The sequence below is a fragment of the Palaemon carinicauda genome, chromosome 8 (genome assembly GCF_036898095.1).
Source record: "Palaemon carinicauda isolate YSFRI2023 chromosome 8, ASM3689809v2, whole genome shotgun sequence".
In the NCBI taxonomy this organism is placed as follows: domain Eukaryota; kingdom Metazoa; phylum Arthropoda; class Malacostraca; order Decapoda; family Palaemonidae; genus Palaemon; species Palaemon carinicauda.
This window is the reverse complement of record NC_090732.1, coordinates 2940261-2965812: the sequence shown is the minus strand read 5'-3', so window position 1 is coordinate 2965812 and position 25552 is coordinate 2940261. Positions and strand designations below refer to the sequence as shown.

Here is a 25552-nt window from a genome sequence, read left to right as displayed (position 1 = left end):
GGAAGAGAAATAAGATAGAATAGTGAGCCTGAGCGTACCCTCAAGCAAGAGAACTCTAACCCAAGACACTGCAGATATAATGACTATACTAGAGGGCATGTGAAAAAGATAATCCACGAGTTGGCAAGAAGGGTTTCTAGGGATGGGGAAGAAAGGTAGTTGAAGTTGGATTAACAAGCAGGTGTCAATGACCATTCGCCCACGGGGGGCAAGATCATTAGCAGACTTAAACTGCCTTGCTCACCCCCACCCCTCCCCCTGGAAGGGTTATCGGTGGCCATTTATAGGATGGCAAAATAGCTTAGCTCTCAGTACAGTTCGTGGAACTCTTAAAGGTACCATAGGTGACTTCTGGTGTTTCTCAACGAGAAGATGTCTGATTGTGAAATTGATTCCGTGAGGGGAGAAGGCGATGAATATTTCAGTGATGAAGTGAACGGTAAGGTTCTGCAGTGGATTATTATTATTATTATCATTATTACTACTACTTGCTAAGCTACAACCCTAGTTTGAAGAGCTGGATGCTATAAGCCCAGGGGCCCCAAAAGGGAAAACAGCCCAGTGAGCAAAGGAAACAAGGAAAAATAAAATATTTCAAGAACAGTAACGTTAAAATAAACATTTCCTATATAAACTATCAAATTTAGCAAAACGACAGTGAAGAGAAATGAGATAGAATAATGTGCCTGAGTGTACCCTCAAGCAAGAGAACTATACCCCAAGACAGTGGAAAACCATGGTACAGAGGCATTTCTTCGAATGGTTGTGCACGTCATCTAGTTTCTACCGAACTGCTCTGTTACGGTTTAAAGAAACTAACTATATGGAACTCTTTTTAACTTGGAGCCCTCTTACAATTCTTAGAGAATTTTTTATCTAATAGTGAATATTTAAACTTAGGATACTTGGAGCGAGAATTCTACACCGTGCTCAATTAACAAATTTGATCAAATAGTAAACCTTTAAATCTAACTCTTACTATTCTTGTACAGAGAATCTTTGTGTCTTCAGGAATTTGAACAAATAGTAAATATAAGACATACACGACTCTTGTACAGAGAGTTTTATACAGTGCCTTTAAGAATTTAGATAAAATACTAAATCATTAGAGCTAACTCTTATGATTCTTGGATTCTTGTACAGAGAATCTTAAACCCTGTCTTCAGAAATTTGAACAAATAATGATTCTTTAAAGTCTTGGGATTCTCGTACAGAGAATTTTATACAGTGCCTTACTTAAGAATTTAGATTAAATGCTAAATCTTTAGATCTAACTCATAGGATTATTGTACAGCTGGCATCATTAATTGTGGTACACTTCATGGAAAGCTAAGGAGACGTCAATGTCCCGGAATTAATGAAGCCAACTTAGGATTCTTGTACAAGGAATTTTACACCGGTCTTTACTTGAGAATTAAAATCAAATCTTGAACCTTTAGATTAATAGAGGGTTTTCTGTGAACTCCTCACTGTTGAAAATTTGCCCCCAGCCCCCCCCCCCCCCAAAAAAAAAAATAAATAAATAAATAAAATAAAAAATAAAAAACGGTAAAAATCCTGGAATAAATGTTGCCAGGTATTTACCGCTTAAAAAAAAACGGATATATTGACGTAGTGATATTACGGTCACCAACCGTAAAAGATATTAAGTAGGGTAAAAATTACGGTCGCCATTATTTCTGAAAATACGGCTGAGAGCAGTATATTTTTTAACGAGAATTTCCGATTAAAATTGCGGTATTTAGCAGTGCTGATAAAATAAGAAATGTCAGAATTATCTGAAAATTGGAATAATATTCTTTTCGTTCAGATAATCGTAAGACTTAAAATTATATCTTGTACGAGTTCTAAAACATTGAAAATATCCTTACTTATGTTCATTGCATGTATTATGTTCACTAATATCCCTATTAATCATTTATACCCAGCAAATTATCTAAAATTTCACGACCAAAAATTATATTAAAGAAAAAAATAATGCAATTAATTTCCAAATATATCCTGACCCCGTAATTTCGTTCAAGTAAGGGTTGTAGCTTAGCAAGTAGTAATGATAACAATAATAATTACAAAGTATTTCTTTAATCGGGTTAAAGACTACTTAAGACATTTCTTCATAACAAGCGGATAGTGAACGTTGTATACATGACTAGCGGAAGATCCTATTCAAATATTAGGATTTTACTGTTGTTGTTAGCTAAGGAAATCTTAAATTTTGGTGTTAAGGCATCGTTGTTGTTATTATTGTTGTTGTTGTTGTTGTTGTTATTCTTGGTTTAGAATACCTTATATTTGGGGCTGAACAATTATTATTATTATTATTACTAGCTAGGCATCAACCCTAGTTGGAAAAGCAAGATGGTATAAGCCCAAGGGCTTCAAACAGGGAAAAAATCATGTATTATTATTATTATTATTATTATTATTATTATTATTATTACTACTACTACTACTACTACTAGCTAAGCTACAACCCTAGTTGGAGAAGCAAGATGCTATAAGCCCAAGGGCTCCAACAGGGAAAAATAATTTATTATTATTATTCATTATTGTTATTACCACTACTACTACTAACTAAGCTACAACCCTAGTTGGGGAAGCAAGATGCTATAAGCCCAAGGGCTCCAACAGGGAAAAATCATGTATTATTATTCATTATTGTTATTACGACTACTACTAGCTAAGCTCTAAGCTACAATCCTAGTTGGAAAAGCAAGATATTATAAGCCCAAGGGCTCCAACAAGGAAAAATAGCTCATTGAGGAAAGAAAATAAGGAAATAAATAAATATATGAAATAATGAACAATTAAAATAAAATATCGCATATATTAGTTTATCTAACATAACATAAATGATTTAGAGTTGCGTTTGAAGCGTTAGTCATTTTTCTCAAGCTTTTTTTTTTTTTTTTTTTTTTTTTTTTTTTGGGGGGGGGGTTATTATTCCATAATCTTAAAATTTATGGAATTTGGGCCATTTGACCCAGCGCCGTGCTGCTATTGGACGAAAACACCGCAGTTACGTTGGCCAATAAGAAGGGAGAAATATACGGTCGCAATACACTGATAAAAATTTGTCGTAAAAAACTGTAAAAATCCTGGAATAAATGTTCCCAGGCCTTTACAGTTTTAGAAAAGGGATATATTGACTTGCAGGAAGTGATATTACGGTTACTAACCCGTAAAAGATCATAAGAAAGTAGGGTAAAAATTACGGTCGCCTGTATTTTACTGACACGGCTGAGAACAATATATTTTTACGGAGAATTTCTGGGTAAAGACCATTTAGTCATGTTAAAATATTTCCTTAAACTTTAAAAATCCTGGAATAAATGTTGCCAGACATTTATAGTTTTAAAATCTGATATATTGAAATAAAGGTTATTACGGTCACGAACCCGTGAAAAAAATAACAGTGTAAAAATTACCGTCTCCTGTTATTTACTGACATATGGCTGAGAACAGTATATTTTTACGGAGAATTTCCGATTAAAATTACGGATTTTTTAAAGTGCAGTGTTTCCAGTGCTCCTCCTGCGGAGTTTCATTTCCATGATTTGGATAACTTTTTCTCTATTTCTGTCATTCTTAAATTTTCTTTAAATATGCATTTTCGACCTATTACTGGCTATTGCAAAGTCTTATTTTATTGAATTATTACTATTGTTATTGTTATAATTTATTATTATTACTACCTAAGCTACAACCCTAGTTAGAAAAGCTAGAAGCTATAAGCCCAAGGGCTCCAACAGGGAAAAATCTTTTATTATTATTATCATTATTATTGTTATTATTATTATTATTAGTTAATAGTTATTGTTATCATCATCAACATCATTATAATTATTACTATTATTATCATTATTATTATCATTATTAGGTAAACTTCAACCCTAGTTGGAAAAGCTAGATACTATAAGCTCAAGGGCTCCAACAAGGGGAAAAAATAGCCCAACGAGGAAAGAAAATAAGGAAATAAATAAACGATATAAGAAGTAATGAACAATTGAAATAAAATATTGTAAAAACATTAACATTAAAACAGATATTTCATATATAAACTATAAAAAGACTTATGTCCTTTTTAGTAGACACTAAGTCAAAATATATTGAATATGGGCGATCGACCTTATTGTAGAAATTAACAATCTAAAATTTTCACCAATCTTTAATTTTTTCTTACTTGCACATTTGGTGGCATTAACCTATCACCATGAAAAGAACTAAAAACCTTACTATATTGTTTTTTTTTCTCATTGAAATATTAAAAAAAAAATCTTATTTATCTGTTTATTGCGCATTTGATGCCATATATAACGAATATAACTAAAATACACTTATTATACGGTTTATTTTATTTTTCAATCTTTAAATTTAAAAACACGTTTACTGTGTTAGCGACCGAAACTAAACCTTCTTAAACAATCTTTTTCTCGAGAAGCCATTTAAAAACAATTACAATGTGTTAGTGACTGATACTAAACATTTTCTCTTCACAGATGTTGTCGAGAAGCCATTTAAAAAAGTTTTAGCGACTGAAACTAAACATTATTTTCATTTTACAGATGATGGCGAGAAGCCGTTTAAAAAACTCGCTGTTAGCGACTAAAACTTAATTCTTTTCTTTTTACAGATGTTGGTGAGAAGCCATCTAAAAAAACACTGTTAGCGACTGAAACTAATTCTTTTTTCTTTACAGATTTTGGCGAGAAGCCATTTAAAAATGTGTTAGCAACTGAAACTCTAAAACTAATTCTTTTCTCTTGACAGATTTTGGCGAGAAGCCATTTAAAAATGTTAGCAACTGAAACTCTAAAACTAATTCTTTTCTCTTTACAGACGTTGGCGAGAAGCCATCACAGTCTTGTTCAGCTGAATCCGAGGACGACAAAAGCAAGAAGAAACGTCAGCGCCGACAACGCACCCACTTCACATCACAACAGTTGCAAGAGCTGGAAGCCACATTTGCCAGAAATAGGTCAGTCTTCGGAGCGTTTGTATAACGACGGACAGGAACATAAAACGCCACCTAACCTAACCTTCTCCCATATATCCTAACCTAACCTAAAGTCGTGTCCTTACCTACTTTCCTAACAGGGTTTCCCTCCCATTCTCCCCCCCCCCCCCTCTCTTCTTCTCTTTTTATTTTATACCTCTTCTTTTTCTCCCTCTCCACGCTAACTTTTTTTTTTTTTTTTTAGTAAAATCAATGTGATCTAATCTTGTAAAAAAAGATTCTCGATGCGTACGCGAAGCTGTTATTCTTTTCCCCTCTCTTCTTCTCTTTTTATTTTATACATCCTCTTCTCTTTTTTCTCTAGCCATGCTATTTTATATTTTTTAGTAAAATAATTATGACCTTATCTTGTAAAAATGCTCTTTTCAATGAGTACGTCTGACTCTTATTTCCTTACCCAATGAAGATACTACGAACAGCTTCCAGTTGCTTGACATCATACCAGTGTTGTTTTGAAGGCACTCATTGCATATATAGAAGCTTAGAGGCTTTTAAGTAAACAAGATTTCTCATCTTAAGGTAGCTTTTAATCTTATAAAATAACTGATTATGTTTGTTTGATTATTATTATTATTATTACTTGCTAAGCTACAACTCTAGTTGGAAAAGCAGGATGCTATAAGACCAGGGGCTCTAACGAGGAAAATAGCCCAGTGAGGAGAGGAATCTAGGAAAAATAAAATTTTAAGAACAGTAACAACATTAAAATAAATATTTCCGATATAAACTATAAAAAACTTTAACAAAACCAGAGGAAGAAAAATAAATCAGAATAGTGTGACCGAGTGTACCCTCAAGCAAGAGAACTTTAACCCAAGACAGTGAACTACCATGGTACAGTGGCTATGGCACTATCCAAGACTATCTTTTAATGCATGAAGTTACTAATGGGAGCCAAAACTAATTTTGCTTATATGTACAGATGTTCATATTTAAACCAGTGTATTTAGCATTTTTTTAACCATCACCTTTATATTATTAATTACTGTTTTTTTTTTCTCCCTGATCAGGTATCCAGATTTGAGTGCTAGAGAAGAGATAGCCCTTTGGTTAAACCTCAAAGAAGCACAAGTGAGGGTAAGTGTTGCAAGAAAAATATCTTTTTAGAATCTCTCTCTCTCTCTCTCTCTCTCTCTCTCTCTCTCTCTCTCTCTCTCTCTCTCTCTCTCTGAGTGGCATTTCATTATTTTTCATATAGATATAGATATATATATATATATATATATATATGTACATTTGTATATATATATATATATATAATGTACATTTGTATATATATATATATATATAGATTATATATATATTATATATATATTATACTGTATATGTACATGTATATAAACATATGTATATATGTATATATATATATACATATGTATGTGTATATATATACATATGTATATGTATATATATACATATGTATATGTGTATATATATATACATATTTATGTGTACATATGTACATATGTATGCGTATATATATGTGTATATATGTATATATATATGTATATATATATATATATATATATATATATATATATATATATATGTTTAATACGTATGTATAAAATATTTGTATATTCATATATGTATATATATCATACGACCAACGAACTCAATTAAAAACCAGAATGAATAATCACCACCCATTACAGCAATTGATTCAGCCCTCTGATAATTAGTCTAGCAAACAAGCAATGCCCCCAGCTTCAAAAGGAGCATTTCGAAGGGCTAAAACCTAAATAAAGAGTCCATTTGTCGACCGAAACGAAGACAATTCCATCGGCGGTGAACAGCCCTCATATAAAATTGAAACCTGATAAAAAAAAAAGGAGAATGAACAATCTAGCATTGGGTAACAAGTCGCTCTCATTAATCAATGACTTATCTGGGTGCGAGGTGCTGTGGTGAACGTTCTATTAAACATTACCAAATTTGTTACGTGCAAAGCTACAACAACCTGCGTTCAAAAGCTTTATAAATGATTGCCCTCCAGTCGTCCTTTGTTAGCTTTAAGCGTAATCTAAAGCTTGATAAGCTTGATAGAAAGCTCAACAAACAGCCCCTTCGTTACATATCACCGGAGTAAATGTCAGCGGGCTCATATTGTTCTACGAGCTCTCTCTCTCTCTCTCTCTCTCTCTCTCTCTCTCTCTCTCTCTCTCTCTCTCTCTCTCTCTCTCTCTCTCTCTCTCACTGCATGGATTTTGGAGAGGGTATCTAAACTCTCTCTCTCTCTCTCTCTCTCTCTCTCTCTCTCTCTCTCTCTCTCTCTCTCTCACTGCATGGATTTTGGAGAGGGTATCTAAACTCTCTCTCTCTCTCTCTCTCTGCATAGATTTTGGAGAGGGCATCTAAACTCTCTCTCTCTCATTGCATGGATTTTGGAGAGGGCATCTGAACACACACACACACTCTCTCTCTCTCTCTCTCTCTCTCTCTCTCTCTCTCTCTCATTGAATGGATTTTGAAGAGGACGTCTACTCTCTTTCTCTCTCTCTCTCTCTCTCTCTCTCTCATTGCATGGATTTTTAAAAGGACATCTACACACACACACGCACTCTCTCTCTCTCTCTCTCTCTCTCTCTCTCTCTCTCTCGGTCATTGCATGGATTTTGAAAAGGACAGAATCTATTATATTTGTAAATATGAACAAATGATTTTACACTGATAATTCCCATTATATGTTAAGAATTTTTATAGGCTTTCTATACTTTTTATCACATTTGATACTGGCTCCTTAAACTATTATCTAGTTCATAAAAATGCCGTCTGATAGACATGTAAAAAAAAACTAATTTTAGACGTCACGAATGTAACACAATGTATTAGATAAAAATTAAGCTATATAATAAGTTTATAACAATCCTGCATATTAGATATATAGCTAATCGAAAATTAATTTTGTTAAAGATATTTTCGATGCAATGAAAGACAGTTTATATATGAGTTTATGATATTTAGTTTTTTTCAAATCTACATTTTTTTCCTTTTGATTCTGTTCAAAGTCCAGCCTAATAAAACTTTTCGATGCAATCAAAGACAATTTTTATATAAAGTTAGAACATTCAACTTTTTTAACCTTATATTTCTTTTGATTTTGTTCAAACCCAAAATAATAAAAAAACGAAACTATGCAATTTAAGTTTTTATCTATATCAGTAAGAGTTTAGAACAATTAATTTTTTTCTAACTTTTATTTCTTTTGATTTTGTTCAAAGGCCAAACTAACATCTATTTAAAAACTTTTAATTCCAGATTTGGTTTAAAAACCGTCGTGCCAAGTGGCGGAAGAGAGAACGCCACGCCATGACAGCAGCCATGCCAGGAGACCTGAAGGGAGGCTGGGGCGCTCAGCTAAACGGCCTCGCCTGGCCTGACGACGGGCTGTACTCTGGCTATTCCTCGTACAACAATTGGGCTAAGGTCACCCCTCCACCCTTAGGGGCTAAAGGCTTCGCTTGGGGCTTCAACGGAGTCAACATGAACCCCCTCATGAGCCAACAACCCACAGCGATGTCTCCCATCAATTGCTTCCAGACCCCTACACAGGGCATGGGTGGCTCCGCTAACTTGATGCCCACTTCAATGTCCTCCTCCTTAGGCTCCAGCGGTGCCCCGTGTCCCTACCCGGCCCCAACGCCACCTTACGTGTACCGCGATCAGACCACCTCCATGTCCTCTTCCATCGCCTCGCTTCGCCTCAAGGCCAAGTCTCACTCGCCAGCTTTCTCGTACTCCAGCGGGGGTACAGACACTCGGTCCCCACCAGCGCCCGACAACAACGCCTTTTTCGCAGCAGCTGGTGGTCCCACAGACAAGTTTTCGTGTATGAACACGGTGATCGCATAACGGCCATGGCGGCACACGCCCCAAGAAAAGGAACTGGAATTCAGATTTGGTCCCAATAGCGTTACATTCGACGCGGGTCAGTACATCGCTTCTCAAGCGCTCGTAGCCGCCGAAGAAGCGGAGTTGTGGGGAGATGAAGCCGGGCAGACCTCTTCATCTAACTCCTCTATCTCCGCTGCAGCTGTTCCTACAGCTGCTGCTGCTGCTGCTGCCGCAGCAGCTTCTTCTTCTGCAGCTGAGGAAGCTCATCAACTCGTGGACAAATTCTGGTTTGTCCACGACAATGTTAGACTGACCAACGGACGAAATATGTCGCTCTTTGGACCCTAAGTTCCACGAGAAGTTCTTAATATAGAGAAGGAAAAGCTAAGGCAGTTGATTCTGTCTTGGCTCGGAAGAGAACTGAAAATATGGGTGTTGTTGCTGCTGTTGCCAATGCAATCATTATGAATGAATTCCCTAAAGTAAAAGGGGAATTTTTTTATGTAATTTCAACTGTTGGTTATTTTTATTGTAAAGGCGATATTCCTCCATTGATTTAATTATTAAATATTCCCAAGATGGAAGACTGATTTAAGAAGTTTTATCCAGTGCACAAGTGCATACTATTGTAGAAACTGAACTGTTCTTTCCATATGTTTATGTATATGGAGCCAAAAAATTAAAAAAAAAATACAAAAATAGTTTAATCGATGCATCTCCTTTTTTTTATTTATGGTAATGTGTAAATACAGGAATTCTGTAATGGTAACAATAATTCTAGTTAACCATACTGTACCTTCATGATTCACTCCTAGCACATGACATTTTTTTCTTGTCGCGAGTATGAGAGTATCCCACCATCACCACCATTGCGCCCAGAGACATGCATCAACAATGTATATCATATATCACCTCTCCTTTTATTTTAGGATAATTTCCTTTCATCGATTTCTCATTACGAAACAGGAGATTAACCTACGTTATATGTATAATACATGTTAGTATGCAGCCCAAGAGTGTATATATACATATATCTTGAACAAGACCATTACTTTTTTTTTTTTTGAGTACATGTGTGTATGTGACAAGAGAGTGAAGATTTTTCTAAAGTAATACAGGTATCATATTCGTAGCCCGAAAGGTATACGAAATTACCGTCTTGTCATCTAGTTTGTCACCTCTAAAAAATTAATTTTTCTTATCTTGAACAAAACCATTGCCTTTTTAGTATGTGTATGTGACGAGAGTGGAGATTTTTCTAAAGTAATACAAGTATCAGCTTCGTAGCCCGAAAGGTATACGAAATTACCGTCTTGTCATCTAGTATGTCATTTGTAAATAAATACTTTTTTTAAACCTTTGATCTTAGTCATGCATAGTGCCATGAATCTTCTGTTTCCAATTACTTTGGTTAGGTTATGGAAGTTGTGGATGCCAGAGAACTTCAAATCATTCATTCATTAGGGAAGTTGCTTGCACACACAAACGCACACACACAAACTTGCGCCACGTACGAGAGAGAGAAGTCAAGATTCTTTTATTTTTTTTTTTTTGTTTGTTTTAGTAGATGTAGAGCTCTGATCACAGATTTTACATTAAATCACATGATCTACTTATTTTTGTTGTAATGATTTTTAATTTTCAAATGTTGCTCTAAAAGATACCTTTTGAATTACTACTGATGTAACTAATATTAATTCTACGCAATGATGCTGACTACACTGTTAAATATTTGCCGTAAAAAACTGTAAAAATAATCCTGGAATAAATGTTGCCAAGCATTTACCGTTTTAAAAGCTGATATATAGGGGTAAAGGAGTGATATTACGGTCACCAACCCGTAAAAGATAATAACAGAGCGGTAAAAATTACGTTAGCCTGTATTTTACTGAAATGCAGATGAGAACAGTATATTTTTACGGAGAATTTTCCTTTAATCACGGTAATTTTTAACAGTGTAGTATGCAACTGCACAAGATATAAAAGGGCTTGTTTATTTTTGTTTTTTCTTTACACCTGAACTGGCCAATTAAAAGTTAAGAAGTCAACACACCTTTTCGAACAACTATTCAATGAGTTTTTACGCTTTTACTTCTCAGGAACCAGACTATTTATTTATTATTTAATGTTTATTCGCATTTGAATTTAGAAATGACCAGGAGCTGAAAGTGTGTAGAATCCGATGAACGCAGAGTATAGTTTTCTATTGGTCATCTTTCTTGCTCAAATAAAGTAGTTTTTCTTACATACACTGTTAAAAATTTGCTGTAAAAATCCTGACCAAATGTTGCCAGGCATTTACCGTTTTAAAAACTGATATATTGAGTTAAAAGGAGTGATATTACGATCGCCAACCCGTAAAAGATAATAACAAGGAGGGTAAAAATTACGGTCGCCTGTATTTTACTGAAATACGGCTGAGAACTGTATATTTTTACGGAGAATTTTAGACTAAAATTACGTTGTTTTTTTAACAGTGTATTGTTTATTCTTTATTGCATTGTCATGCTTAGCTCTTCCATTACAGATATATTTAGACTTTTCTCTTACATTTTACGGTCTTTGATGAGCAGCTTTTAAGTTCTTGTTTTATTTTCATACCTTTTAATTGTTTTAAGCTTTTACCACAATTCGTAATGTTCACTTGTAATTAATTTTACAACGATTTGAATCATCCATCAATGTTTCTCATAATATTTGTAATAACTTTATAAACAAACAATTAGAATAATTAAACCATGTTTTCCCCATCTCCATCAGACATTTCATTGATAGACACCCCCTTTGCATTGCCGTAATGGTAAAGGCTGATTACCACTGCATAGTCACGACACGTTACGTTACGTCACGTCACGTCACGATACGTCACGTCAAAACATTCTCCGAAAAAATCCGTTTAGTGTGAACACTTCCTTTTATTTACATGGAAGAGATTTTTGACGGAACGATGAGGAGACGTAACGAGACGGTGACGTGATGTGACGTGAGGTGTAGTGTGAATACACACACGGTTGACGTGATGGTGACGTAACGTGACGAGACGGTAACGTGATGTATAGTGTGAATACATACACGGTTGACGTGGCTGTGACGTAACATGACGAGACGGTGACGTAATGAATAGTGTGATACATAGTACAGATGATGGAACGGTGATGTGACGTGACGGGATGTGACGCAAGTTGTAGTGTGAATACACACAAGGTTGACGTGACGGTGACATAACGTGACGAGACGGGTACGTGATGTATAGTGTGAATACATACACGGTTGATGTGACGGTGACCTGACGTGGTGAGACGCTGACGTGATGAATAGTGTGAATACATACTCGGTTGACGGAACGGTGACGTGACGTGACAGTGACGTGAAGTGATGTGACGCGACGGCGCAGTGTGAATCAACCTTACGTCGTGCTAGTTAAGACCATCGTCATTATTTCTCGTATGTCATCATACCCCCGTTTCCTCTGTAACGCCACTACTTGTTTTGAATCCTGAAATATTTCTTGTATTCTGTGTTATTCTATAAGAACCCTCATGGTTTATTTTAATTTTGAAATGATTAGGCGATATTTATGGATTTGTATTATTTTTCATTAGTAAGGTATGGCAGCGTGAGAGAGCACGTTCCATAGGTTATACTCTCTCTCTCTCTCTCTCTCTCTCTCTCTCTCTCTCTCTCTCTCTCATTTTAGACTTCAGATTCTTAATCAGCCTTTGCTTTAGTTTCTCCGCTTAATATTCAATTATTTTTCATCAGCTTATTTGATTTTCGAGGGTTCTCTCTCTCTCTCTCTCTCTCTCTCTCTCTCTCTCTCTCTCTCTCTCTCTCTCTCTCTCTCTCTCTCAGTGTACATTCCACTATCATATCTCATATTCTGAGAAATAAGTTGTACATATTGCTGTTTCCTCCGCCACTTTGTGTATAGACCATTTAATTTTAGGAATATTAGGTAAAGATTTGAATGTCCGCATTGTATTCCTGTATGGTTTAATAAAGTACATAATTTCATTATTTTTTTCGTTTCATTATACCTATACTGCGTTATCATATGATGAAACATAAGTCAACAAAATAAAACCGGGATAGAGACATTTTAGAAGGACTTTCAAAATTGAATCACTTTCACGTCTCAACATAACTATTAATCCCTGAAAGTTTCTCTATTCTAGGAGCAAAATTGTGGCCAGGAAATTGTCCACACACAAACGACCTGTTGCTTGACCTTGACCATGACCTTAGACCTGGGAATTTCCAAACTGAATCACTTCCACGTCTCAACATAACTATTAATCCCTGAAAATTTCTCTACTCGAGGAGTAAAATTGTGGCCAGGAAGTTTGTTGATACAAACGACCTTTTCCTTGACCTTGACCATGACCTTTGACCTGGGAATTTCCAAACTTAATCGCTTCCACATCTAAACATAACTATTAATCCCTGAAAGTTTCATCACTCTATGAGTAAAATTGTGGCCAGGAAGTTGTCCAAACACAAACGAACTTTTGCTGGACCTTGAACTTGACCTCTGACCTGGGAATTTCAAAACTGAATCATTTCCATGTCTCATCGTAACTATTAATCCCTAAAAGTTTCATTACTCTATGAGTAAAATTGTGGCCAGGAACTTGTCCACACACACAAACGACCTTTTGCTCAACCTTGACCTTGACCTCTGACCTGGGAATTTCAAAACTGAACCATTTCCATGGCTCAGCGTAACTGTTAATCCCTGAAAGTTTCCCTACTCTATGCGTAAAATTGTGGCCAGGAAGTTGTTCATAAACAAACGACCTTTTGCTCGACCTTGACTTTAACCTTGACCTTTGACCTAAGACTTTCAAAATTGAATCACTTCCACGTCTCAACATAACTATTAATCCCTGAAAGTTTCACTACTCTGAGGGAAACTGTGGCCAGGAAGTTGTTAAAAAACAAACGACCTTTTGCTCGGCTTGACCTTGACCTTTGACTTAAGACTTTCAAAATTAAATTACTTCCACGTCTCAGCATAAAAATTAATCCCCGAAAGTTTCACTACTCTATGAGTAAAATTGTGGCCAGGAAGTTGTTCACAAACAGACAAAAAGGGGCGAAAACATAACCTCCTCCCAACTTTGTTGGCAGAGGTAAAAAAAGAATTATAATTTGCAATAGTCTAAAAAAAATTGCCTATCAGATTCAAAGCTTAACTTAATATTTTGTGAGTTACAACATCAAGAAATGTCTTTTATAAACTGTTATATTCTTTTGAATTATTGGTAGATGAATTATTTTGATTCAGGATTGTCCATGTGTTAGAAAAAGTAATATATCATATAAGACTAATTCAAAAAGCAGTAGAGAAAAGGTTATTTTATTTTAGCCCCACATAGATAATCCAAGTCAAGAATATCTAATTCAAACCAGAAGATTGCTAGCTGAAACTTGGTTTCATATCTTCGGTACTGAAGTAAAAGGTAGAGAATACAATATCTATTTTACTCTTGGAAAAATTTCTAAGAGCTTAGAAATGTATCTATAGAAAAGGTAATTGTGTCTGGTTTTGGTTCAAGTTTCATCTGTATAGATACTCACCAGAACGTCAGCCAGGCAAACCCAACCTCCCACTGTGGTGCCCAACCACAGCAGCGGCCTACCAAGTAAACAGCTTAAACTCATGGTCCAGGCTGGGATCTGCTGCTATACGAATGCTAGGCAAACACGTTACCACTGTACTGGCCTAAGAGTTTAAAATGGAGTCTATGCTAATAATAAACCGTGAGAGTTTGAAATGGAGTCTATGGTTATGGTAATCTCTAAGAGTTTAAAATGGTGTCTACGGTAATGGATATCCCTAAGAGTTTGAAATGGAGTCTATGGTAATGGTAATTCCTAAGAGTTTAAAATAGACTCTATGGTAATAGTAATTCCTAATAGTTTAAAATGGATTCTATGTTAATGGTAATCCTTAAGAGTTTAAAATGAGTCTATAGCAATGGTAATCACTAAGAGCTTAAAATGGAGTCTATGGTTATGGTAATACCTAAGAGTTTAAAAGGGAGTCTATGACAATGGTAATCTCTAAGATTTTAAAATGGAGTCCATGGTTATGGTAATCCCTAAGAGTTTAAAATGGAGTCTATGGTAATGGTAATTCTTAAGAGTTTAAAAGGGAGTCTATGGTTATGGTAATTCCTAAGAGTTTAAAATGGAGTCTATGTTTATGGTAATTCCTAAGAGTATAAAACGGAGCCTATGGTAATGGTAATTCTTAAGAGTTTAAAATGGAGTCTATGGTTATGGCAATTCCTAAGAGTTTAAAATGGAGTCTATGGTTATGGTAATCCCTAAGAGTTTAAAATGGAGTCTATGATTATGATAATTCCAAAGAGTTTAAAAGGGAGTCTATGACAATGATAATTGCTAAGAGTTTAAATTGGAGTCTATAATTATGGTAATTCCTAAGAGTTTAAAATGGAGTTTATGGTGATGGTAATCCCTAAGAGTTTAAAAGGGAGTCTATGGCAATGATAATTCCTAAGAGTTTAAAAGGGAGTTTATAGTTATGGTAATCCCTAAGAGTTTAAAAGGGAGTCTATAGTTATGGTAATCCCTAAGAGTTTAAAATTGAGTCTATGGTTATGGTAATTCCTAAGAGTTTTAAAAAAGAGTCTATGACAAAGATAATTCCTAAGAGTTTAAAAGGGAGTCTATGGTTATGGTAATCCCTAAGAGTTTAAAATGGAGTCTATGGTTATGGTAATTCCTAAGAGTTTAATTAAAAGGGAGTCTATGACAATGATAATTCCTAAGAGTTTAAAATGGAGTCTATGGTTATGGTAATCCCTAAGAGTTTAAAATGGAGTCTATGGTAATGGTAATTCTTAAGAGTTTAAAATGGAGTCTATGGTTATGGTTATTCCTAAGAGTTTAAAACGGAGCCTATGGTAATGGTAATTCTTAAGAGTTTAAAATGGAGTCTATGGTTATGGCAATTCCTAAGAGTTTAAAATGGAGTCTATGGTTCTGGTTATCCCTAAGAGTTTAAAACGGAGTCTATGATTATGATAATTCCTAAGAGTTTGAAAGGGAGTCTATGACAATGATAATTGCTAAGAGTTTAAATTGGAGTCTATGATTATGGTAATTCCTAAGAGTTTAAAATGGAGTTTATGGTGATGGTAATCCCTAAGAGTTTAAAAGGGAGTCTATGGTTATGGTAATTCCTAAGAGTTTAAAAGGGAGTCTATAGTTATGGTAATCCATAAGAGTTTAAAAGGGAGTCTATAGTTATGGTAATCCCTAAGAGTTTAAAATGGAGTCTACGGTTATGGTAATTCCTAAGAGTTTAAAATGGAGTCTATGGTTATGGTAATCACTAAGAGTTTAAAATAGAGTCTATGGTTATGGTAATCACTAAGAGTTTAAAATAGAGTCTATGGTTATGGTAATCACTAAGAGTTTAAAATGGAATCTATGGTTATGGATTCCTTAGAGTTTAAAAGGGAGTCTATGGTTATGGTAATCCCTAAGAGTTTAAAAGGGAGTCTATGGTTATGGTAATCCCTAAGAGTTTAAAAGGGAGTCTATGGTTATGGTAATTCCTAAGAGTTCAAAATGGAATCTATGGTTATGGATTCCTAAGAGTTTAAAAGGGAGTCTATGGTTATGGTAATTCCTTAGAGTTTAAAATGGAATCTATGGTTATGGATTCCTAAGAGTTTAAAAGGGAGTGTACAGTTATGGTAATTCCTAAGAGTCTAAAATGGAGTCTATGGTTATGGTAATCCCTAAGAGTTTAAAATGGAGTCTATGGTTATGGTAATCCCTAAGAGTTTAAAAGGGAGTCTATGGTTATGGTAATCCCTAAGAGTTTAAAATGGAGTCTATGGTTGTGATAATCCCTAATAGTTTAAAATGGAGTCTATGGCAATGGTAATCCATAATAGTTTAAAATGGAGTCTACAGTTATGGTAATTCCTAAGAGTTTAAAAGGGAGTCTATGACAATGATAATTGCTAAGAGTTTAAAATGGAGTCTATGATTATGGTAATACCTAAGAGTTTAAAATGGAGTTTATGGTTATGGTAATTCCTAAGAGTTTAAAAGGGAGTCTATAGTTATGGTAATCACTAAGAGTTCAAAATGGAATCTATGGTTATGGATTCCTAAGAGTTTAAAAGGGAGTCTATGGTTATCGTAATTCCTAAGAGTTTAAAATGGAGTCCATGGTTATGGTAATCACTAAGAGTTTAAAATGGAGTCTATGATTATGGTAATTCCTAAGAGTTTAAAATGGAGTCTATGGTTATGGTAATCCCTAAGAGTTTAAAATGGAGTCTATAGTTATGGTAATCCCTAAGAGTTTAAAAGGGAGTCAATGGTTGTGTTAATCCCTAAGAGTTTAAAATGGAGTCTATGGTTATGGTAATTCCTAAGAGTTTAAAAGGGAGTCTATGGTTATGGTAATCCCTAAGAGTTTAAAATGGAGTCTGTGGTTATGGTAATCTCTAAGAGTTTAAAATAGAGTCTATGGTTATGGTAATCCCTAAGAGTTTAAAATGGAGTCTATGGTTATGGTAATCCCTAAGAGTTTAAAATGGAGTCTGTGGTTGTGGTAATCCCTAAGAGTTTAAAATGGAGTCTATGGTTATGGTAATTCCTAAGATTTTAAAATGGAGTCTGTGGTTATGGTAATTCCTAAGAGTTTAAAAGGAAGTCTATGGTTATGGTAATCCCTAAGAGTTTAAAATGGAGTCTATGGTTATGGTAATTCCTAAGAGTTTAAAATGAAGTCTATGGTTATGGTAATCCCTAAGAGTTTAAAATGGAGTCTGTGGTTATGGTAATCCCTAAGAGTTTAAAATGGAGTCTATGGTTATGGTAATTCCTAAGAGTTTAAAATGAAGTCTATGGTTATGGTAATCCCTAAGAGTTTAAAATGGAGTCTATGGTTATGGTAATCCCTAAGAGTTTAAAATGGAGTCTGTGGTTATGGTAATCCCTAAGAGTTTAAAATGGAGTCTATGGTTATGGTAATTCCTAAGAGTTTAAAATGAAGTCTATGGTTATGGTAATCCCTAAGAGTTTAAAATGAAGTCTATGGTTATGGTAATCCCTAAGAGTTTAAAATGGAGTCTCTGGTTATGGTAATCCCTAAGAGTTTAAAATGGAGTCTATGGTTATGGTAATTCCTAAGAGTTTAAAATGAAGTCTATGGTTATGGTAATCCCTAAGAGTTTAAAATGGAGTCTGTGGTTATGGTATTCCCTAAGAGTTTAAAATGGAGTCTATGGGTATGGTAATCCCTAAGAGTTTAAAATGGAGTCTATGGTTATGGTAATTCCTAAGAGTTTAAAATGGAGTCTATGGTTATGGTAATCACTAAGAGTTTAAAAGGGAGTCTATGGTTATGGTAATTCCTAAGAGTTTAAAATGGAGTCTGTGGTTATGGTAATCCCTATGAGTTTAAAAGGGAGTCTATGGTTATGGTAATTCCTAAGAGTTTAAAATGGAGTCTATGGTTATGGTAATCCCTAAGAGTTTAAAAGGGAGTCTATGGTTATGGTAATTCCTAAGAGTTTAAAATGAAGTCTATGGTTATGGTAATTCCTAAGAGTTTAAAATGGAGTCTATGGTTATGGTAATCCCTAAGAGTTTAAAATGGAGTCTATGGTTATGGTAATTCCTAAGAGTTTAAAATGAAGTCTATGGTTATGGTAATTCCTAAGAGTTTGAAATGAAGTCTATGGTTATGGTAATTCCTAAGAGTTTAAAATGGAGTCTATGGTTATGGTAATTCCTAAGAGTTTAAAATGAAGTCTATGGTTATGGTAATTCCTAAGAGTTTAAAAGGGAGTCTATGGTTATGGTAATTCCTAAGAGTTTAAAATGAAGTCTATGGTTATGGTAATTCCTAAGAGTTTAAAAGGGAGTCTATGGTTATGGTAATCCCTAAGAGTTTAAAATGGAGTCTATGGTTATGGTAATTCCTAAGAGTTTAAAATGAAGTCTATGGTTATGGTAATTCCTAAGAGTTTAAAAGGGAGTCTATGGTTATGGTAATTCCTAAGAGTTTAAAATGGAGTCTATGGTTATGGTAATTCCTAAGAGTTTAAAATGGAGTCTATGGTTATGGTAATTCCTAAGAGTTTAAAATGAAGTCTATGGTTATGGTAATTCCTAAGAGTTTAAAAGGGAGTCTATGGTTATGGTAATTCCTAAGAGTTTAAAATGGAGTCTATGGTTATGGTAATTCCTAAGAGTTTAAAATGAAGTCTATGGTTATGGTAATCCCTAAGAGTTTAAAATGAAGTCCATGGTTATGGTAATCCCTAAGATTCTAAAATGGAGTCTATGGTTATGGTAATTCCTAAGAGTTTAAAATGGAGTCTATGGTTATGGTAATCCCTAAGAGTTTGACATGGAGTCTGTGGTTATGGTAATCCCTAAGAGTTTAAAATGGAGTCTATGGGTATGGTAATCCCTAAGAGTTTAAAATGGAGTCTATGGTTATGGTAATCCCTAAGAGTTTAAAATGGAGTCTATGGTGATGGTAATCCCTAAGAGTTTAAAAGGGAGTCTATGGTTATGGTAATTCCTAAGAGTTTAAAATGGAGTCTATGGGTATGGTAATCCCTAAGAGTTTAAAAGGGAGTCTATGGTTATGGTAATTCCTAAGAGTTTAAAATGGAGTCTATGGGTATGGTAATCCCTAAGAGTTTAAAAGGGAGTTTATAGAATACTATAGTCGAGGGACACAACATGATTGACTATGACGTCATCATGGGTATTATTTCGCCTGGAAGCTCTGCGGCAACTTTAGTGTACGTGACCCGTCAAATATGAATAACAAATATTTAGACCGATATGTCCTCATACAAGCACAAAGAATCAACCCTTCCCACCAGCTCCCCTTTTCCTAACTACAACATGGCAGTTTCGGCAATATCTGAGAGATTGTGGCTTGCTAATGTTCTTCTCTGGGTACACCCTCTCATCAGGGTGTGACTACTTCCTCTCCCCATTAATTTGGGGGTTGTGGAGGGACCGAGTAGTCATACGTTTAGCTATGTCCCTCAGCGTGATAGGAAATAATAAAGTATATATATATATATATATATATATATATATATATATATATGTATATATATATATGTATATATATGTATATATAAAATTGTGTTGTTTTATAATATATATATATATATATATATATATATATATATATTTATATATATACATATATATATATCTATATATATATATATATATATATATATATATATATATATACATATATATATATACACATATACAGTATATATATATATATATATATATATATATATATATATAGAGCAGCACACTTTTCCTTTATTAGGCTATAAAGGGGAGATATTAGACTCTAAACTCCAACACTAAGTATTAAGACAAATTGATATATAGATATAGTTACTCCATCAATAGTGATAAGGAGAATTTCTCTCGAGACCTATCTTTCAATCACTCGAAAAATAAATTATGTAAACTACAAAACCAATTCTGACAAATAGTGTACTTTTGCATTTCACACTTTTGAAATGAGTCCAAGTTGGTTGTTAAGCATAAAGAGTCCCACACTCAAGATTTGTTATTTTTAGTCTATTCTCGATGAGACTCCAATTGCTCTTGAGTAGAAAGAATTAGTTTATGATCCTGTCTAACCTTTTCTTCAATTCGTTTACCGTGTTACTGTCTACTACATCCGCTGGAAGTCTGTTCCAAGTATTTGCTATTTTGTATGTAAAGAAATTATCACATTGAGTGTTGTGTGTGTGTGTGTGTGTGTGTTTCTGTGTCTGTGTCTGAGAGAGAGAGAGAGAGAGAGAGAGAGAGAGAGAGAGAGAGAGAACTCGTCGACCCCAATCACTCTTCTTGGTTGTAATAAACGCAAGAGCTACCTCTCCCAACCCCTTCATCTACATTAGCAAGCTATACAACGAACCTCAGTTCTAGATATCAATAGTATGCTGATTAAAGTGACGTCATTTGCAATTATGGAATGGGACACTGGTTTTCCATTCCCGGGAATTGGTTCTTATGTAAGGCTGGAATCGACCTTTGAGAAATGCATCTCTGTATCTCTGCGATTTAAAGAAACTTTTTCTTTTAAATGGGGAAAATCAAGTTTAACTTTGGCAATATTCAAAACGTCATCATTCATTGAGTTTCCAACAAAATTAAGATTATTTTTTTCTGTGAAAGCGTATGATACAGTGAATTGCGCTGTAAAAATCAATAATAATGACAAAATTATACCTCTTAAAAAATTGCTTGCAGTTGCTTGAAATTGCAATAAATACTTTTAACCAAAATTTCACAGTAAATCACATTAGAAATTAAAACATAAACGTATTAAATGGTGTAGAATAATGAAGTAAAGATTTCTTTTGATGTTCCATGCAAAATAAAAGTAGGTCTACTTTTCTGCTTGGAACCAAAATACTTAGTAATAAAACAATCTTAAATAAACAAAAAAAAATTGCAAGCAAGCAACCAAATATGCTTCCTACCCTGCAACATAGGTAGGCCTACTGTTAAAAAAAAAAAAAAAAAAAAAAAAAAAAAAAACCTATGAATGTAATTCTATGAATTGTTGTTTCAAGAGATAAAAGCCTAAAACAAACTACGATAACAGAAACATTGATATAAGGCAAACAAGGTAAGTATGAGGTGAATTGCATGATACTAATGATAAATTGCAGAGTTTTTGAGCAAAATATATTAAAAATTCAAATCATAAAAAATGTACTTAAGTGGTGTGGAACAATAAACTAAACAGGGCTTTTGATGACATTGAAAATGAAAGTTAATGCATGCTTGCTGAAGGAAAAAAACTGCAACAAATTTGTCTGTTATTATTGTTATTAAACGTGGGAAAGCTAACGAGATTCTTATATACAAAATATCTTGCAAGCAAGCAACATAATACGCTTGCTAACTACCTTTCTTGCAACATAAGCAATGTAGCAAAAACCGCCAGAATGAACGTATTGTTGTTTGGGGGAGAAAATCTTACAAGACACTACAGTAAAAGGAACGTTGTTACGAAGCAACAAGAGATTACAGTACTTACGTTCAGCGTGCAGTGGAGAACGTTGAGTATTGTCAGGTGAATATAGTCCAGATTCGATCCATGATTGCCAACACCAAAACAACACTTTTATTATGAGAAACATCAGAAACCACTGTGGCCAGATATGGGGAATTATCCCTAGGTTTGGGGAATTTGGATGTCTGATGGGGATATTCTGTAAAAATTTCTATGGAGAAGAAACAAAGGCGACTAAACCTTTACATTACTGCAATTAGTTTTCTTGCACTTATGTGAAGTATAGTGAATAATTTCTATATTAGTAAAGCCTACGTGATCAGAAGAATATATATTTGTGAAAATGGGGATTTTTGGGTTGTTTTGCTGATTTTTTTATCACGAGTTTTGGGGATATTTACACTAACCCATCTGGCAACACTGGAAGGTTCACTCGTCTTCTCAAACTTTCTTGGCCAATGTCACGATCCTGCCACTTTACGATCTAAAATCTAGCTTTTGACGATGAAGATACGCTCGAAGTGGATGCACAAGGGTTATCAACATACCCATTATCACTGGAATGGATAATCAAAACAATATTCTCCAAATTAAGCCCGAAAAAACATAAAAACTGAGCAGGACACAACGGTTTGCTTTCAAAAGACCATGACTGGCTGGAGAAACGATATCAACTTACCATCGACAATGCATTAATATTATATTTTTAATCATATTTATCTGAGATTTTAAAACTTGTACCAGTTTTTAAGTAAATTTTATAAAATATAACAATAGTATTAATCTCAACAAATGGTAAAAATATAATAATAATAACGATAACTAAATTAGTTCTTAATTGGCGCCGTTGGCTGCTCTTTCGAAGGTTTGTTTACTTCAGCTCATGCAGCCAACGTTTCCGATTCGTATTATAATTCAACATTCCTATAATACCTCAGTAGCCTATCACAAATAGTTTTATTCTTCTTGATTATCATTATAATATAACAAAATGAAAGGATTATAATGAAAATTATCATAAATAAAGATAATAAGGAACGAAAGCAATTTTAGCATCAGTACAAAGTAGTTGGCAGCACTGCTGATTCAGCGTAGTTGCCAAGTTAGATTTTATTATTATTATTATTATTATTATTATTATTATTAGATAAGCTACAACCCTATTTGGGAAACCAGAATACTATAAGGCCAAGGGCTCCGACAGGGAAAGTAGCCCATAGAGGAAATAAGGAAACAAATAAACTACCAGGGAATTAATGAGCAATTAAAGTAAAATATTCCAAGAACAGTAACAGCATCAAAGTAAATCTTTCATACATAAACCATAAAAACTTTGAAAAAGAAAACAAGAGGAAGAGAAATAAGACAGCATAGTGTGTCCGAGTATACCCTCAAGCAAGGGAACTCTAACCCGAGACAGTGGAAGACCATGGTACAGAGGCTATGGCACTACCCAAGACTAGAGGACAATGGCTTGATTTGGGGCCATTGAGGGTGGTAAGCTCCAGGGCTATTCCCGCTCCGCCAATAGTTCCCCTGATCCTACAGGCTTGGTTCCACCTCTCCTGCAACTCAGTGATGAGCGAATTTCATAATTTTCGCAGAAATTTTGCGGATACCAAGAGTCGCCCGGCATGATTGGATCAAATGTTCTAGTAGTGCACTATCTCCACTATCTCGTATCTTATTTATCAAAAATTTATATCTTTATTTGCGCAATTAAAGAGAGATGTTTTTTATAAAGTCTCACTTCTAGTTCTGTCTTATAATTTTCTCACAAAAAAAATAAAACAATTTATTTTTCTTTTAGTATTTCGACCCTCTGCCTGGTCTTAGGAAACAAGCGGTCATCTTTAATACAGGCAAAGAGGTAAGAGGGAGAGTAGGAGGTTATTATTATTATTATTATTATTATTATTGTTATTATTATTATTATCATTATTATCAATCTCTCTTGGGAAGTGCGAAGAGCATGCCCAAACCATCTCCATCTACCCCTCACCATGTTCTCATCCATATATGGCACTCGGGTAACCTCTCTTAAAGTTTCATTTCTAATCTTATAATATATGGTCAGTCTCTAGGGCATTGTCCTGCTTACTAGGGCAATGTCACTGCCCCTTGCCTCTGCCATTCATGAGTGGCCTTTAAACCTTTAATAGAAGTCAAATCATTGTTCTCTAATCTTGGGTAGTGCCATAGCTTCTGTACCACAGTCTTACTGTCTTGGGTTAGAGTTCTCTTGCTTGAGGGTACACACGGGCACACTATTATATCTTATTTCTTTTCCTCTTGTTTTGTTAAAGATTTTATAGTTTATATAGGAAATATTTATTCTAATGTTATTACTGTTCTTGAAATATTTAATTTTTCCTTGTTTCCTTTCCTCACTGGACTATTTTTCCCCATTGGAGCCCTTGTGCTTATAGCATCCGGCTTCTCCAACTATGGTTTTAACTTAGCCAATAATGATAGTAATGGAAAAGTAACTCGATTGGCTAATTTTCCAATTGATTTTAACTATAAGTCTCACAAAGATTTCAGCAATTAAAATGTTGAGTTAGTCCTACATTCCCCATAACTAAAAGCATTTTAATCTCTATAACATTTTGTATTGTCCAGATATTTTTTTATGTTCACAATTAATTGAGTTCCAGCAGTATTTTGTATCTGATTCACAATTTCGGGCAATTACCTCGGTTCCACATTTTCCCCATTGTGACATTTCCAATTTGCTCCCCACTAGAAACCCTGCGCATTTCTGACTCTCTCTCTCTCTCTCTCTCTCTCTCTCTCTCTCTCTCTCTCTCTCTCTCTCTCTCTTACTTGATGCTTTGTACTATTTCTTAATATAGATAATAATACCCAATATATTATTTGGAAAGAAAGTATTATTATTATTATTATTATTATTATTATTATTATTATTATTGTTGTTGTTGTTGTTATTATTCTCTCCAAGCGGAGTCTCTGCGGATTGACTAAAAGGTCTTTAGAGACATCCAAAAATCCTTGTAACTCTCTCTCTCTCTCTCTCTCTCTCTCTCTCTCTCTCCTTACTTGATGCTTTGTAATATTTCTTAATATAGATAATAATACCCAATATATTAATTGGAAAGGAAGTATTATTATTATTATTATTATTATTATTATTATTATTATTATTGTTGTTGTTGTTGTTATTATTCTCTCCAAGCGGAGTCTCTGCGGATGGACTAAAAAGTCTTTGAGACACCCTCCAAAATCCTTGTAACTCCTAGTAACTCTCTCTCTCTCTCTCTCTCTCTCTCTCTCTCTCTCTCTCTCTCTCTCTCTCTCTCTCTCTCTCTTCTTACTTGATGCTTTGTACTATTTCTTAATATAGATAATAATACCCAATGTATTAATTGGAAAGAAAGTATTATTATTATTTTTATTATTATTATTATTATTATTATTATTATCATTATTATTATTATTATTATTATTATTATTATTATTATTATTATTATTATTCTCTCTAAGCGGAGTCTCGGCGGATGGACTAAAAAGTCTTTGTGGCATCCTTCAAAATCCTTGTAACTCCTAGTAACTCTCTCTCTCTCTCTCTCTCTCTCTCTCTCTCTCTCTCTCCTTACTTGATG

The 25552-nt window shown here is 34.4% G+C and overlaps 1 protein-coding gene across 1 annotated transcript; it reads left to right on the top strand.

Annotated features, from left to right (window-relative positions):
- The first annotated feature begins 300 nt into the window (after nt 1-300).
- LOC137645605 (pituitary homeobox x-like) lies at nt 301-11125 on the top strand. The gene is made up of 4 exons (XM_068378402.1): nt 301-439; nt 4840-4978; nt 6028-6094; nt 8276-11125. The coding sequence occupies exons 1-4, from the start codon at nt 373-375 to the stop codon at nt 8867-8869; spliced, it is 867 nt and encodes a 288-aa protein (XP_068234503.1). The 5' UTR covers nt 301-372; the 3' UTR covers nt 8870-11125.
- The last annotated feature ends 14427 nt before the right edge of the window (nt 11126-25552 follow it).

What these genes read in the sequence shown, in the direction of transcription:
- LOC137645605 (XM_068378402.1), top strand. Translation starts at nt 373, where the DNA reads ATGTCTGATTGTGAAATTGATTCCGTGAGGGGAGAAGGCGATGAATAT. An exon ending in TTTCAGTGATGAAGTGAACG is followed by an intron (nt 440 to 4,839) that starts GTAAGGTTCTGC and finishes TTCTCTTTACAG; the next exon opens with ACGTTGGCGAGAAGCCATCA. An exon ending in TCAAAGAAGCACAAGTGAGG is followed by an intron (nt 6,095 to 8,275) that starts GTAAGTGTTGCA and finishes TTTTAATTCCAG; the next exon opens with ATTTGGTTTAAAAACCGTCG.